This window comes from Hyperoodon ampullatus (genome assembly GCF_949752795.1).
Source record: "Hyperoodon ampullatus genome assembly, chromosome: 11".
NCBI lineage: Eukaryota > Metazoa > Chordata > Mammalia > Artiodactyla > Ziphiidae > Hyperoodon > Hyperoodon ampullatus.
The window spans coordinates 82,096,722-82,113,741 of NC_136924.1; the positions used below are offsets into that span (position 1 = coordinate 82,096,722).

The 17,020-nt window shown below is 38.4% G+C and overlaps 1 protein-coding gene across 1 annotated transcript in view; it reads left to right on the top strand.

Annotated features, from left to right (window-relative positions):
• LMNTD1 (lamin tail domain containing 1) overlaps positions 1 to 10,971 on the top strand; it is a gene marked incomplete at both ends in the record, with an annotated part of 47,241 nt that extends 36,270 nt beyond the window's left edge. Inside the window, 1 exon segment of the mRNA XM_079715200.1 lies at positions 10,930 to 10,971. Coding sequence (XP_079571326.1) covers positions 10,930 to 10,971 — 42 coding nt within the window.
• Between the last annotated feature and the right edge of the window lie 6,049 nt (positions 10,972 to 17,020).

The following is a 17,020-nucleotide window of genomic DNA, read 5'->3' on the forward strand; positions in this document are numbered from 1 at the left end:
GAAGAAAAAGAAGAACAAAGCAGGTTAGAAAAAGAGATTGGGGACAAGGTGGTCTTGTAGACTTATAATTTGAGTCCCAAAAGGACAGGAGAGCAAGACTGGGGCAGAAGTAATATTTAAAGAAATAATGACAAAAATCTCAAAAACTGATGAAAGGCATCAAGCCACAGAAACAAGAAAAATAAATTCTAAGCAGCACAAATCCAAAGGAAACTACACCTACATATTATAATAAAACTTCAAAATACCAAATAATGGAAGTCAGAAGACAATAGAATGAAATATTCAGTGTGCTAATATACTCAAAAGAACTATCCTAGAGTTCTATACCAAGCAAAAATCAACTTCAAAAAATGAGGTGAAATAAAGACATTCTCAGGCAAACAAAAGCTGAGAGAATTCATCAACAGCAAACCCACATTAAGGAAATACTTCAACTCGAAAGAAAATGATCTTAGAAGGATGCACAGAGATGTTGGAAGAAGTGAAAAAAAATGCAGTCAAAACATGGATCAACATAAATGAATATTCACCACACAAAACAATACTAATATTGCCTCATAGGGTTTAAAATATAGAGAGAACTTAAACACATGACAACTGTATTAGTTTCACAGGGCTACTGTAACAAAGTACCATAAACTTGGTGGCTTAAAACAACAAATCTATTCTCTCACAGGTCTGGAGACTAGAAGTCAAATCAAGTTGTCACCAGGGCCAAACACTCTCTCCCTGAAGGTTTAGGGGATTATCCTTCCTTGCCTCTTCCTACCTTCTGTTGGTTACTGGCATTCCTTGATATTTCGTGTCTTGTAGATACATCACTCTAACCTCTGCCTCCATCTTCACATGATCTGTGTATCTGTGTCCATACTTCCTTCTTCTTTTAAGGACACCAGTCATTGGATTAAGGCACACTCTAATCTACTATGACCTCATCTTAACTTGATTACATCTACAAAGACCCAGTTTCAAATTCACAACTTCAAGGGGTTAGGACTTCAACATATATTTAGGAGGGACACAATTAACCTATAATAACAACAGCAATAGCACAAAAATTGAGAGGTGAGTAAATGGAGTTAAAGTACTCTAAATTCCATGATTTGTCCAATAAGTTGTAAAAGTAACAATTTATATTAGACTTTAGTAAATCAAGTATGCATGCTGGAATCTGGGATAAACACTGAAAGAAAAGTATACGAATGTTGTGTTTCTCACATGACATATGTCATACTTTCATTACCATTCAGTTCAAAATATATTCTAATTTTCAATGTGACCTTCTTTGATACATGGGTTATTTGGGGATAATATATCACACAAAGTGGATTTATTTCAAGAATGCAAAGTTGGTTCAAGCTTTGAAAATTAATTAATTAGTTAACAGAATAAAGAAGAAAATTATAACCATCTCAATAGATATAGAAAAATCATTTGATAAAATTCAATACCCACCCATGAGGAGAGAACCTTAGAAAATTAGGATTATAAAGAATTTCCTTTATATCTACAAAAATCCTAATGCAAACTATCAAACTAAATGGTGAAGTAATGAAGTTTTCCCCTTGAGATTCAGCTCAAGGCAAGAATTCTCTTTATGATTACTTCTGTTCAGCATTGTACTAGAAGTCCGAGTGCAATAAGGCAAGAAAAATGAATTTACAAATACCCCATAATTCATCAGTTTTATTCCCAGGAATCATATATGCCTAACAAATACATACACATGTGGACCAAATGACAAATACAATAATCATAGCAACTCTATTTGTATTAACCAAAAAGTAGAAGCAATCCAATTGTTCATCAACAATAACATGGATAAATTATGATATATTAATACAATCCCATAAGCAATGAAAACTAACTACTGTTACATGCAATAACACCATTGAATCATATAAGCATGATATTGAACAAAAGATGCCATACCGAAAGGAACATATATTATATGATTCCGTTTATATAAAATTCAAAAACATACAAAACTATGCCATGGTGTTAAAGGTCAGAATAGTGTTATTTCTGGAAGAAAGAAGGGAATGGTACTTGAAGGCTACACAAAACTGCTTCTAGAATACTAACAATATTCCATTTCTTGATCTGAGTGGTGTTTACATGAATCACTGTTTTCATCGTGCTGTGCAGTTATGACTTGTGAACTCTTCTGCACGTATATTATACTTATAAAAGTTTATTTTTAGAAACTTGATGACAAAGAAAAGGAAAATTAGAAAGGGAAGAAAGCATGGTTACAGTAATAAACACTGACAACTTACACCCTGACAAGGAAGGAGAAAGAAAACCTAAAAAAATAGACTGATGAGCTCAAAATAAATGTGAATAATATGAGGCTTATTTAGTGTAGGAGAAAAATAGTCTTACCTGAAATATGTCTAAGCATATCAATATATTGCAACGTATTAGTCTTATTATAGTTCATCAGAGCTCAGTCATTTCCAGGAATGTCTCACGGCAGAGATGGCTAATTACTGCCCCTAAACCATTGTTTAGACACAAGACCCATAGGCCCAGGGAAACCTAAACTCATGGCCACCAAGAATAAAGCCTGTTTTTCTCAGTCTCTGTATCTAGGCGGAACCATGTGTCTACTTTCTGTATGATAGAATGTGAATAGAAATTGTGTACACAGCATCTGGATCATGCCCTTGGACAGTGTGTTCCTCTGTGTCACCTCTGTGCCATGATTACAGGGTGGAGCTGCCATCTTTCAAGTCAGGGATGAAGCCATGTGTTGAGGATAGAAAAGCCATCCTAAATGCCCTGTATTGGCACATCTCCAGACTAAGATAGAGAGAAACCATCTTGTGTCGGCCATTGTTAAGTCTAAACGAGATGGCCCACATGGGATCACTACCATTTAGTTTCACTTAACAGACTACTGATCAAAAAGAAAACAAAAATCTCAGCTAGAAAGGACATTTTTAAGACAATTAGGTAAATTTAAATATAGAATGAATGTTAGATATTGACAAATCATTGTTCTTTCTTTAGGTGTGTTAATTTTATTGAGGTTATATTCGTTGTTCATAGATCCATACAGAAATCTTTACTTGATTCCTAACGGTTTGGTGTGGTATAAGCATAGATAGATAATGCAAATGTGCCAAAATATTAATTAGTGAATCTGGATGACAGGTATACAGATGCGGTTGTATTATTCCTTCATATTTTCTGTAAGTATGGAATCTTCCACAATAAAAATTAAAAAAAATAAAAAATAAGAAATACATTTTTGATAGAATGTAGTATGCACTTGGAGATATTAGAGCAGGAGTCCCCAGCCCCTGGGCCATGGACTGGTACTGGTCTGTGGCCTGTTAGGAACTGGGCCGCACAGCAGGAGGTGAGCGGCAAGCGAGCAAGCAAAGCTTCATCTGTATTTACAGCCGCTCCCCATCGCTCTCATTACCGCCTGAGCTCCGCCTTCTGTCAGATCAGCAGCTGCATTAGATTCTCATAGGAGAGCAAAACCTACTCTGAACTGCACATCTGAGGGACCTAGGTTGCGCGCTCCTTATGAGAATCTAATGTTTGATGACCTGAGGGGGAGCTGAGGCGGTGATGCTAGCACTGGGGAGTGGCTGCAAATACAGATTATCATTAGCAGAGAGGTTTGACCGCACAGAGACCACAATAAATCAACAGCTTGCAGACTCAAATCAGAACCCTATCAGTGAGTGGCAAGTGACAATTAAGCTGCATATGGTGGCAGGCTTTATAGTGGCAAGTGAGCTGATGTACTTCAATTGTACAGCTGCATCTGGTGGCAGGTTTTAAGTCAGAATCCACTTATTTTAGTCCTTGCTTGGCCCGCCCATTATTTTATTTACCACTTCCATCTGTGCCTCTTTCCCACACTGTGCACTTGTCTCAGTCACAGTTTTGGTAAGCCCACAAACTAACCCTAGCCAAAATGAGTAAAAGACAAACGTCGCTGGAGAGCTTCTTTGAAAAGGGGAAAGACCCAATGATGAGACAGCAGAAGACTCTAAGACTGCCAACAAAAAGAAAGTGCATTTAAAAGAAAATACCAAGAGTCCTACTTAAATTACGGGTTCATTGCAACAGGTGATTCACGTCCTCCAAGCCCACTTTGTATAATATGTGGTGACCGGCTATCCAACGAAGCCATGAAACCTTCAAGGCTGCTTCGCCACATGGAGACCAAGCACCCTGCATTAAAAGACAAGCCTTTGGAGTTTCTCAAAAGAAAAAACCATGAACACGAAGAACAGAAGCAATTACTGAAGGCCACCACTTCCTCAAATGTGTCTGCACTGAGAGCGTCATTCTTAGTGGCTAACCGCGTTGCTAAAGCTGAGAAGCCCTTAGTATTGGTGAAGAGTTGACCCTGCTGCTGCTGAGGACATCTGTCGTGAACTTTTAGGAGAGGCTGCAGTTCAAAAGGTGGCACGTGTTCCTCTTTCGGCTAGCACCATAACTAGAGGAATTGATGAAATAGCAGAGGATACTGAGGCACAACTGTTAGAGTGGATTAATGAGTCACTGTGGTACACAGTCCAGGTTGACAAGTCTACCGATGTTGACAAGGCAACAACGCTTGTTTTTGTGCGATATATTTTTCAGGAGGATGTGCATGAGGATATGTTACGTGCACTTTTGTTGCCAACCAACACCACAGTCCTTGAATGATTACATAACAGGAAAACTGAATTGGTCACTTTGTGTCAGTATATGCACAGACGGAGCTGCTGCTGCCATGACTGTATGGTTTTCTGGTGTCACTACTCAGGTCAAAGAGGTCGCTTCCGAATGTGAGTCTATGCACTGTGTCATCCATAGGGAAATGCTGGCTAGCCGAAAAATGTCACCTGAACTTAACAGTGTTTTGCAGGATGTGATTAAAATGATCAACCACATTAAAGTACATGCCCTTAACCCACATCTGTTCACACAGCTCTGTGAGGAGAAGGACGCAGAGCACACACGTCTTCTCTGATACACAGAAGTGAGATGGCTTTCTAGAGGTAGGTCACTGGCCAGAGTTTTTGAGTTACAAGAGCTGCTCCAGAGATTTCTTTTCAAAAAACAGTCACCGCTGGAAGGACATTTCAGTGACACAGAATGGGTCTCAAAACTTGCTTACTTGTGTGACATATTCAACCTGCTCAACGAACGCAATGTCACTTCAGGGGAGAACAACAACTATGTTCAAGTCGGCAGATAAAGTGGCTGCATTCAAAGCCAAACTGGAATTATGGGGGCGACGAGTGAACATTGGGATTTTTGACATGTTTCAAACATTAGCAGAGATTTTAAAAGAGACTGAGCCAGGGCCTTCTTTCTCCCAGCTGGGGCATCACCTGTCTCAGCTTTCAAAAGAGTTTGAGTGTTACTTCCCAACCACAAAAGACCCCTGAACTGGGAAGGAATGGATCCACAACCCATTTGTGAATAATCGACTTTGTCCATGCTAGAAGAGGATCATCTGCTTGAGATCGCAAATGGCAGTGACCTTAAAAGTATGTTTGAGACAACTTCAAATCTCCATACATTCTGGATTAAAGTCAAGGTGGAATATCCTGAGATTGCCACAAAAGCACTGAGGAGCCTGCTTCCATTTCCAACATCCTGTCTTTGTGAAGCAGTGTTTTCTGCAGTGACGGCGACCAAAGCGAGATCACGGAGTAGCCTGAACATAAGCAACACACTTCGGGTGTCACTGTCTCCCGTTCCCCCAAGATGGGACCATCTAGTTGCAAGAAAACAAGCTCAGGGCTCCCACTGATTCTGCATGATATGAGTTGTATAATTATTTCATTATATATTACAGTGTAATAAGAACAGAAATAAAGTGCACAATAAATGTAATGCGCTTGAATCATCCCGACACCATCCCCCCACCCCACCCCCTGCCGTCCGTGGAAAAATTGTCTTCCACGAAACTGGTCCCTGGTGCCAAAAAGGTTGGGGACCACTGTATTAGAGCACAGAGGCAAGGCACTGACCACAGCATAATAGAGTCGCTCTTGGAAAGGCTACGGACCCTTTAACAAAGCAGATGTGTTTGCATTGTTCTGCCGCCATTGTTCCCAGTCCAAGCATGGCTTTCTTCTTGCTGAAAATAGCTGACAGACTGTGGACAACGTTGTCAGATTTCTTCTGTAACTCGAATCAAATGGCAGAAACTAGCCGGCAGAGATTATCCTACAGACATTGCTTTAAGCTAACAGTGTGGGGCTGTGCTCTGTTTAAGGCACTGTATTTGCACACTGTCTAATACGCTTGCCTATCATCTGTCATCCATGTTACACACTGCAGTGGCATCCATTTTAATTGTGGACTCGACAGCTGCTACCATCTTCCATACAAATATTATTATAGTAATAAATGTTCCTTAGTTTCTGAGGGTTGCAAAGCCACACTTTAAAAATCAATCTGTTAGAAAATAAATGAAACTTGAACGTAGATAACAGTGTACAGGAATGGAACAGTTAAAATCTCATCAGTGTAAGCTCTATAGTAAGATCACATTTATGGAATTTTCCTTTAGTTAGACTGTGGGTCTGACTCATTGCATTTCAATAGATCCAGCCTATCTGTTCTGGGATCAAAGTAGTTTTTTCCCATAAGAATATACTTCCAGGGCTTTCCTGGTGGTGCAGTGGTTGAGGGTCCGCTTGCCGATGCAGGGGACACGGGTTCGTGCCCCGGTCCGGGAATATCCCACATGCCGCAGAGCAATGAAGCCCGTGCACCACAACTACTGAGCCTGCGCTCTGGAGCCCGTGAGCCACGGCTGCTGAGCCCCCGTACCACAACTACTGAAGCCTTCACACCTAGAGCCCGTGCTCTGTAACAAGAGAAGCCACCGCAATGAGAAGCCCGCGCACCACAACTAAGAGTAGCCCCCGCTCGCCGCAACTAGAGAAAAGCCCTCACGTAGCAATGAAGACCCAACACAGCCAAAAATAAATAAATTAAAAAAATAAAAATAAAAAAAGAATATTCTTCCAATCCATGACGGTAACAAAGCAAAACATACAAGTTTGAAAAAATTTTCCTTATACATCCTTCATATTAGTATCTGTTCTGTTTATTCGTGCTTAGACCTGTATTGCATTGTTTACATTTACCAGATTAAGAATTTAGAACGTCGAATGTCACTTCTATGACTGGCCAGATTTTCAGTTAATATATATGTGTGTATGTATGTATGTGTATATATATATATATATGTATATATATATATATATATATACATATATATATATACACATATGGCAGTATTAGTCAACAATATAACTAGAAATTATATGAATTGATAAATAGAAATTTTAAAACAAAATACCTGACTATCCTGTGGAATATAGAAGGCCAATTACTTGGACCTCTTACAATCACACTGAATAGAAAATAATTACTTGTAGGAACACTACAAAATGCCAAGGGTTTCATTTCATTTTTTATTATCAAATAATAATATCAAAAAAGTAGGAATTCTTTTATAAAGGAAAATCATATTAAATAATGTATTTAAAAGTTATGATTTTTCTCTTCTATTGCTTGATTTCAGAAAATTCCGATTGCACTATCACAATACTTCTGTAGGAGTTTCTTTTTTAAAAAAAATAGACAAGTGAGAACCATTTATATGTCTCTTCTTAGAGCTGAAATAAAGGTTTCTTTAATGACCATATAAAGAGTTCCAAGATATTAGTCTTTATATATATATATACATATTTTTTGTCGTTGTTGTTGTTGTTGTTGTTATAACCTTAACTTTTTTGTTTAGTTTTCTTTTTTGGGTTTTTCTAACATCTTTATTGGAGTATAATTGCTTTACAATGGTGTATTAGTTTCTGCTTTATAACAAAGTGAATCAGTTATACATATACATATGTTCCCACATCTCTTCCCTCTTGCATCTCCCTCCCTCCCACCCTCCCTATCCCACCCCTCTAGGTGGTCACAAAGCACCGGGCTGATCTCCCTGTGCTATGTGGCTGCTTCCCACTAACTATCTATTTTACGTTTGGTAGTGTATATATGTCCATGCCACTCTCTCACTTTGTCACAGCTTACCCTTCCCCCTCCCCATATCCTCAAGTCCATTCTCTAGTAGGTCTGTGTCTTTATTCCCGTCTTACCCCTAGGTTCTTCATGACCTTTTTTTTTTTTTTCTTAGATTCCATATATATGTGCTAGCATACGGTATTTGTTTTTCTCTTTCTGACTTAACTTCACTCTGTATGACAGACTCTAGGTCCATCCACCTCACTACAAATATCTCAATTTCGTTTCTTTTTATGGCTGAGTAATATTCCATTATATATATGTGTCACATCTTCTTTATCCATTCATCTGATGATGGACAATTAGGTTGCTTCCATGTCCTGGCTATTGTAAATAGAGCTGCAATGAACATTTTGGTACATGACTCTTTTTGAATTATGGTTTTCTCAGGGTATATGCCCAGTAGTGGGATTGCTGGGTCATATGGTAGTTCTATTTTTAGGTTTTAGGGAACCTCCATACTGTTCTCCATAGTGGCTGTATTAATTTACATTCCCACCAACAGTGCAAGAGGGTTCCCTTTTCTCCACACCCTCTCCAGCATTTATTGTTTCTAGATTTTTTGATGATGGCCATTCTGATCGGTGTGAGATGATATCTCATTGTAGTTTTGATTTGCATTTCTCTAATGATTAATGATGTTGAGTATTCTTTCATGTGTTTGTTGGCAATCTGTAGATCTTCTTTGGAGAAATGTCCATTTAGGTCTTCTGCCCATTTTTGGATTGGGTTGTTTGTTTTTTTGATATTGAGCTGCATGAGCTGCTTGTAAATCTTGGAGATTAATCCTTTGTCAGTTGCTTCATTTGCAAATATTTTCTCCCATTCTGAGGGTTGTCTTTTTGTCTTGTTTATGGTTTCCTTTGTTGTGCAAAAGCTTTGAAGTTTCATTTGGTCCCATGTGTTTATTTTTGTTTTTATTTCCATTTCTCTAGGAGGTGGGTCAAAAGGTATCTTGCTGTGATTTATACCATAGAGTGTTCTGCCTATGTTTTCCTCTAAGAGTTTGATAGTGTCTGGCCTTACATTTAGGTCTTTAATCCATTTTGAGTTTATTTTTGTGTATGGTGTCAGGGAGTGTTCTAATTTCATACTTTTACATGTAGCTGTCCAGTTTTCCCAGCACCACTTATTGAAGAGGCTGTCTTTTCTCCATTGTATATTCTTGCCACCTTTATCAAAGATAAGGTGACCATATGTGCGTGAGTTTATCTCTGGGCTTTCTATCCTGTTCCACTGACAAAATATTAGTCTTAATGACAGAATGATTATGTAACTTCATGACTAGGTCTTTTATTTCAAAATATTTCAACATTACAAAACAAAAGTATTTTAAAGGTATGAAAGATTATAATCTCATTTATGGAAATATGTCATTAATGATCCATTTCTTCACACAAGTAAAAAAAATACTATTTTAGGAAGTCAAAGTATTCAGATTAAAGTTACTAAGTGTTAAATATTTGAGGCTCAAATAATCCCAAGTAATTACCATCACCTCTGAAATGGAAACAAACACCACTACGAGTGATAATCCCATCATTAAACTTACAGAAATTATAGATGGGAATTTTCTATAAGTGTTTTTAGCTCTAAAATACAGTACTTTGCTGAAGAACTCGTTTTCAGGTTGCAATTCAAAAATTTCATCCTCAGGCTAGTCAGTCTGGAAGGACACACATAAAATATTTAATCAGTTTCAGGCCAACAAATTGCTCCAGAAGATGAGAAGTGATGACCAGATTGTTCTATCTAAACCGCTGCCTATGTAAGGAAAATATCTTAGAAGCCTGTTTATATTCCAGGTCCATAATTCACTATTCAGAAATTTTACCCTGTGATGTGCCAAGCAGCATCCTGATTCATTGGATTTAGAACCCTATTAGTGGCTGAGGGAAACACTGTGTTAACTAGAAACACCCTACACTTTTGTTACTCTTCCTTGCCAATCACATTTTCACATCCAGCTTCTGGATATTGTTTCTTTGTAAGCAAATACTAGCAATTTTACTTGATAGTTCTTCTTCTGAGTTCACAGAGAAAATTGGGTATAACTGAAGAGCTTTCCTGTAGTGGTTTTTTCCAGAGGAGCTCATTGTTGTCTGTACCTAGAATATTATTTTTCTTTCCTTTCATATTTTACAAGAATAAAATAACATCTCATCACTGGGTTGGAAGTAATTTGTACTTGTGGTCATCCATCCAGCACTATTTCAGTGTGATACATTTTTTTTTAATGTAGGAATTATATTTCAACAAAGTGACTTTCAATCCCTGCCTAAATATATAGAAGTGAGGGAAGCCACCACTCTACCCTGGTGGTGAATCAGTCACCTCATTCATCACCAGAGTAGAGCCGCCTAAATTGGCCGGCTAGGCGGTGTCTGCTTCTGTCCACACATCTCCTTGTATATCCCTCTTGATGAGGCCTTATTCCTGTACCTCCCTTCACTAGCTACTTCATCATTGCAGCTGCTGGAATTGTAGAAAGCATTTGAGGAATTTTACAGGCTGGTAAAATTATTCTGCGACTTCAGTTTTAAAAAATATATCTTCCAGATATTTCTTCTCTCAAAGTTTTAATTAATTATATCTTGAAATTTATGTTTCCTTTTAACATGACTCATTGAAAACTTGGACTTAATCATCAAATAATACTTTTCAAGTGGTATTTAAACCATTTAGTTCAAGTTACCATTATATACTGTCCTTAAACCTTAGATTTCTTCTTCAAATGAAAGATAATCCTTTTGTTGTTAGTTTATTCCATGGTTTGTTTTAATGCGAAAAATCAATGCTTGGCATATAGGACTGGATCCTGCCCATCACCCTAACCGCCTCCCACCCTCCTTTTTGGGTTTGCAGAGATCAAGGAAAAACAGGACGTCTGAGTTACAAAAGCAATAGGCAGTCAATTCAACTTTTAAAGGTAAGTATATAAAGATATTGCAAATTTGCCTTCTTTGCAGAAAACTAATGACTAAAATAATTTGTAGATACATCTTTAAGAGCCATCAGAACATGGATTGCTCTCATATATCCTGTAGTGATTAGTTTTCTGTTAAATCTTTATGTTGCTTTTGGAACCATCAGTTTTTGTCATCTCTGGTGTATGATAAACTTTTTAAGAATGGGAAACAAAGAAGTATCACATTTTCACTTTTTGCCCTATATCCTCATCCTATCCTTGTTGATGGACAAGTAAGAGTGACTGAAATCCAGAGTCACTTCAAATACTAAAAAATCAATTTTACAACTATACCAGTGCATTTTAATTCCTATGAGCAACAGATTATTAATAGCATAACAGAAGTTATTCTGGTTAAAGAGACTGCAGAAGCTCTCTAGTTGTGTGTCTTTTAAATGGTGATGAAAGGGAAGATTAAGAACTCTGGCCTCTGCTACTCAGTTGATAAATGACTTTGCATCATTTAATCAGTCACTTCTTACATTGCCTCATCTTTTTCGTGCTGACATCAACATCTAAGTAATTCAGGAAGATTTCAATGGCTTTCTGTTTTGTAAGTGGTTGTGTTTAACTCTTCCCCAAAGTGCTGATGACAAGGTGATTTTTGGTCAAGGAATCCTTTTGGTCAGTGTTCTTCTCTAGTTGACATCCTTTGTTGCCCTAGTCCATGACTAATCTACTTATATGTCTTCTTGCTCTTTTCTTTTCTAAGCTTTAGATTCACTCCTTGATTTAAGAATAAAGTAACAGCCACCTGATCCCCAACTTGTTAGTATTCTAAACTCTGCTGGCAGAAGTGACTTTACTTCTCTACATAGCCTGCTGGCCTTGCATGGTCCCACTAGCTACCCATGTCTGTGTACCAACCTTTCCAGTTTTCTCTGATTGCTCAGCTGTTCAATTTCTTTCAGCTTGTCTCTTCCTAGGTTTTTCCTAATCAACATCTATTTTTCTAAAGGTTACCTACTTTTTTACAAGCCCACTCTCTCCATTTCTACAGCCTCGTTATCCTTGAGCTTCCAAACTCTTAAACATGTGATGGCTACCTCTTCCTATTCTTCTGAGAACCTTTCTTCTCAGACACTTCTCGTAGAACATTGGGACTGTAAAGGGGTTTATTACGGCTACTTCATTTTAGAGTGAAAGAAACAGAAGTCTGTAGAGACAAGTTACCAAAATTCACCTAGTAATCAACCACAGGGCCAAAATTAAACTAAAGATTTTTTAATTGCAAAAAGCTGAAGAGGGCTTCCCTGGTGGTGCAGTGGTTGAGAGTCCGCCTGCCGATGCAGGGGACACGGGTTCGTGCCCCGGTCCGGGAAGATCCCACATGCCGCAGAGCAGCTGGGCCCGTGAGCCATGGCCGCTGAGCCTGCGCGTCCGGAGCCTGTGCTCCGCAACGGGAGAGGCCACAACAGTGAGAGGCCCGCGTGCCGCAAAAAAAAAAAAAAAAAAAAAAAAAAGCTGAAGAATCCAGCCTTGGCCTCCACTGATATAATCTCTGCTCCCAGAAGTCTTAGAGTTTTATCTATACCGAGGTCCATTTCTTCCAGTTGGCATAGCCCTGAGCAGCATGTTGTTGAAATGCAAAGGATGGGATCTGAAATCTGCCATAGACATTAGCAACCAGCCCTTCTACAATTCAATTACCCTTCACTTCTGTAGCCAGAAGGGAATTATACTGAATACTGAATGTGCAGTTGAGTTTTATTATACACATAAACTAGGATTTTTTGTTGTTGTTGGTTTTAGTTGGAAAAAAATGTTCTGAATTCTCTCATAGGATATTGAATAACATAATTTTGGCAAAAGTTTTTAGCCTCTGTTGGTCTTCCTCAGTCATTATTCTGCTTAACTACCATGGTCACAGATTTGTTCACTGAAACTCTCTGTGGGAGATTCTTTGGTAGTTCTGATTTTTTTTTTTTATCCACTCTGTTTTGAAAATTTCTAGGTTCCTTGGATGCCTTACTTTTGTCTTCTCAGAGCCTCCATCCCCATCTGGTGACATCTTTAGGATGGACCATCAGTGTGCTCTCAGAATATTTCTGAGGTCTTTACTAGGAGCAAAGTTTTACTTCATTTGTCAGTGAATAATTTCTGTATTACAGTCAGCTCCTGAGTCTGGTATATCTATTCATGAAAAACTGTTCAGAGACAAAGCCATCATTCAGTTCTCAATGATATTCACGACCATTCCTTGGTGACTTGTATTGTTACACATTTGTACAGGATTTCATGGTTTTCACATTATCTAGTTTGAACCTATGAGGTAGGTAGGGCTGATATTATCTCCCTTTTATGGCTGAAGAAACTTCAGCTCAGTGAGATTCAGTGACTTTCCTAAAGTCACTTAGATAGTGACTGGCAAAGTGAAGACTAGAATCTTAGCCTAATGCCAACACTCTTCCACAGCACTCTGTTAATCAACTATTAAGATTGTCTTGATTGGGACTTCCCTGGTGGTTCAGTGGTTAAGAATCCATCTGCCAATGCAGGGCACATGTGTTCGAGCCCTGGTCCGGGAAGATCCCACATGCTGCAGAGCAGCTAAGCCCGTGCACCACAACTACTGAGCCTGCGCTCTAGAGCCCACGTGCCACAACTACTGAGCCCACATGCCACAACTACTGAAGCCCGCGCGCCTAGAGCCCGTGCTCCACAACAAGACAATCCACCTCAATAAGAAGCTCGCACAATGAAGAGTAGCCCCCACTCGCCGCAACTGAAGAAAGCCCGCGTGCAGCAATGAAGACCCAATGCAACCAAAAATAAATAAATAAATAAATAAAGATTGTCTTGAGCTACAAAAAAGGAGTTGGCTACCATGAGATTCTTAAGACTTCTCCATACACCAAAAAAGATTCAAGTCCTATTTCCAAAATTGCTGTTAAGAATGTCAATTATTGGTACAAACACAGAAAATCAAAGTTCAATCTCTAGATTCTTTAACTGCTAATCACATGTCTATGCTACAATTGAATAACTCCATGCCATTGCACTTGGAGTCACAGCTCTCAAACGCTCTCTTTGCTTAGTTCTTTGCGAGGAATGTGTGAGAGTTCTGCTGTCTGACTAATGGGCAGTGCAGATGGGTAATGCCACAGAATGCTGCAGAAACAGAACTTTCCACAGGTTAGAGTAGAGAACTCTAGCAAGGCCACATCATGGCCCACCTGCCACATGAACTCTCAGATTGCTAGGAGACATGAGCAATCTAGGATACAGAATAAAGAGGGAAGAAGGATCAGGGGCAGAAGTGGGACTTGTTACATATCACCAGCACTGTCCTCAAGAGGACGCAGTTGATTAGGACCTGGGAAGACAGCACCAAAATTGCAAGCATGGGATATTGAGTTCACAATTGGCAAAAGTTCTTACACTTACGAGATACTCTCGTGTATTGTATTAGGACTCCTAATAAAGTACCAGTGATAGCATCCTTCCATGAACTGATATGTGTTCACACAATACTTATTGTTCTGAGTGGACCAAATTGGACAACTCAAACATGGGGTGTTCTTCTAGCCTTTCACTGAAACTTCCTTAGGACCCTGACAAGAACCTTCCATAACAATTTCTCATCCTGGGGACAGTTTTTATGAGTGAGTATTTAACTCATAAATAGTGAGTTTTAAGAGTCAGTATTTAACAGCATAGAAAGGAGGACTAATATTTAATACTTTTTAATATGAAACCTTGCTAAAGGAGTTTTGAAAGTCTAATGATTAAATTTTCTGATGTCAGTGTTTTCTATCTGTATTTTGTTATATATTCCTTCCATATATGTACTAATACCTTTCTCCTCTCTGCCCTCAAATTGGTCTATTTCCAAAATTCTTCAGTCAGTTGAAATTTCATGAATAGTTGTTTCCTATAACTTCTTTCCTTCAAAGTCTGTCAGCTACCCTGTTCTCTGTCTTCCCAGCCTCACCTTACTGTGCCATGGCTAGGCTGTATGGGAGGAATAAAAAGACCTGCAATCTAGACTTTTCACCATGCTGGGTCAGAAGTATTCCATAGTTTAAAGGAAACTACATGCCCATGCAGATGTCTCCAGCTCCATTTCCACAGAGGAGGGTAGAACATAAACATCTCAGGCTGAGGAGTCTCCTGCTAAGTCTCCTAGAGGAGACTCAAGCAATTGCAAACAGAGAAACAAAACTTTCTCTTCTTTATTACATTTGTGTGCATGTTACCTGATATATTTTAAATCTGGGGCACATCTTAGATATTTAATGGCAAAGATAATTAGGTACTACTTAAGTACCCCCAAGAAGGAAATGAAGGGTGTGAACATTTAGAAACAAGTCATTAAGCTGGTTGCCTCAGAATCATTTTGATCTTCGTATTTAAGACCAGAAGTAAATAGTATCCATGACCAGTTAGTGAAATAGCTACACTGCTTAGGAGTCAAAAAACCCTGCACATCACAAATCAGCACAAGAACTGTAACCTGAACAAGCACACAAGTTACAGAGTTGAGTTAGAAGGAGAGCAAAATGAATAATCCTTTCACCCTGGCAAAAGGTGAGGCATCAGCAAATAATTTCCTCCCTCCTGTTATTGTCCCCCATCCATGAGTATGATCTAGATCTGCTATTTCCTGGTCTTAATTTAAGATTAATGAGAAGGAAAGACTAATCATCTCTACTTTATATTGCTATGACAATTTCAACATACTTACAGTTTGTACTATATTTCATCATGCATTGCTATTTATCTTTTGTTCAGGACAATAATATCCAAGTCTAGAGAACAACACAAGGATGCCTGACATGACGCAGCCTGCCTTCCACACAGGAGAGGAAGCCAGCAGCAAGCGAGAACACAGTTTCTTTTAGAAAAGATAATTCCTCAGGATTTTCCTGTAACCATTTCTTAAAGCAGGAGAGAGAGTTTGTGGACAAGTTAAAACATTTGTTTTCTAGGCTGTTATGAAGAAAAACATTGGTCAAAAGCAAAACCATCACTGTTTTCATTTTATGCACATGAAGTTTCCTAGTCACTAATTTCAGTCTTTTTTACCCTGCCCAGCTGTTAGGTCAACAACTTCTGCCATTTCTGCAGATGCATTTTCCAAAAGCACATGTTTCAGGAATTCTGAATCTTGTGGTCTGATTCTCTACACTTGGAATCTGTCTCCCAAAAGCATGCGTTAATCTGGCTTCCTAATGGCTGGAAGTAATAGATGAAGTTTCTATGGAGTAACTAGTTGGGAGTTTTTAAACCTGCCTACATGCAACTCAAATTCAGCCAAAATAATCTCTTCCACCTCGTGATACTAGGTACAAAATCCCACAGATAGGAAATGCCAAGAGTGTTTTAATTAAATAATCTGATAGAGCTACTTTTTTTTTTTTACAATCTCACTTCTTAGTCTTTGGAGATCTTATTCTATATCCATCAAGAGTATAGAAGCTGAAAAACTAATGAACTTGCTCATTTTTAATGTTGTCCCTCTTTATAGGCAGAAGGTATGATTGCTTCAGTTTCTGAGAACAAATCCTGTCTATACCTGGTAGCCCAGCTTCATTTAATTTAATTTCTGTTTATTTATATAACATATGCAGGAAGATGGGGCATATACACTCTTGGAAGCTGAGATGGAGCAAGCAAAGTGAGGACCTTCCCCCGATATATCCTGTTTAAAAAAATAAATGTAAAATAACCCAAAAAATGATCATTAGTGGTGATCATTGAGTTTTGTTTTATTATATCAAGGGCCAAAAATACTTTATTTTTAAAAAGTCATGTGCCAAGGAACTCAAACATACGTATACCAATATTAATAGCAACATTATTCATAGGAGACAAAAGGTGCAAACAACCCAAGTGTCCATCCGCAGATGAATGGATCTTTAAAATATGGTATATACTCACAACAGAATGTTATTCATCCAGTAAAAAAATAAAATGCTAATATGTGCTACAACATGGGTAAACCTTGAAAATATTATGCTAAGTGAAATAAGCCAGACACAAAAG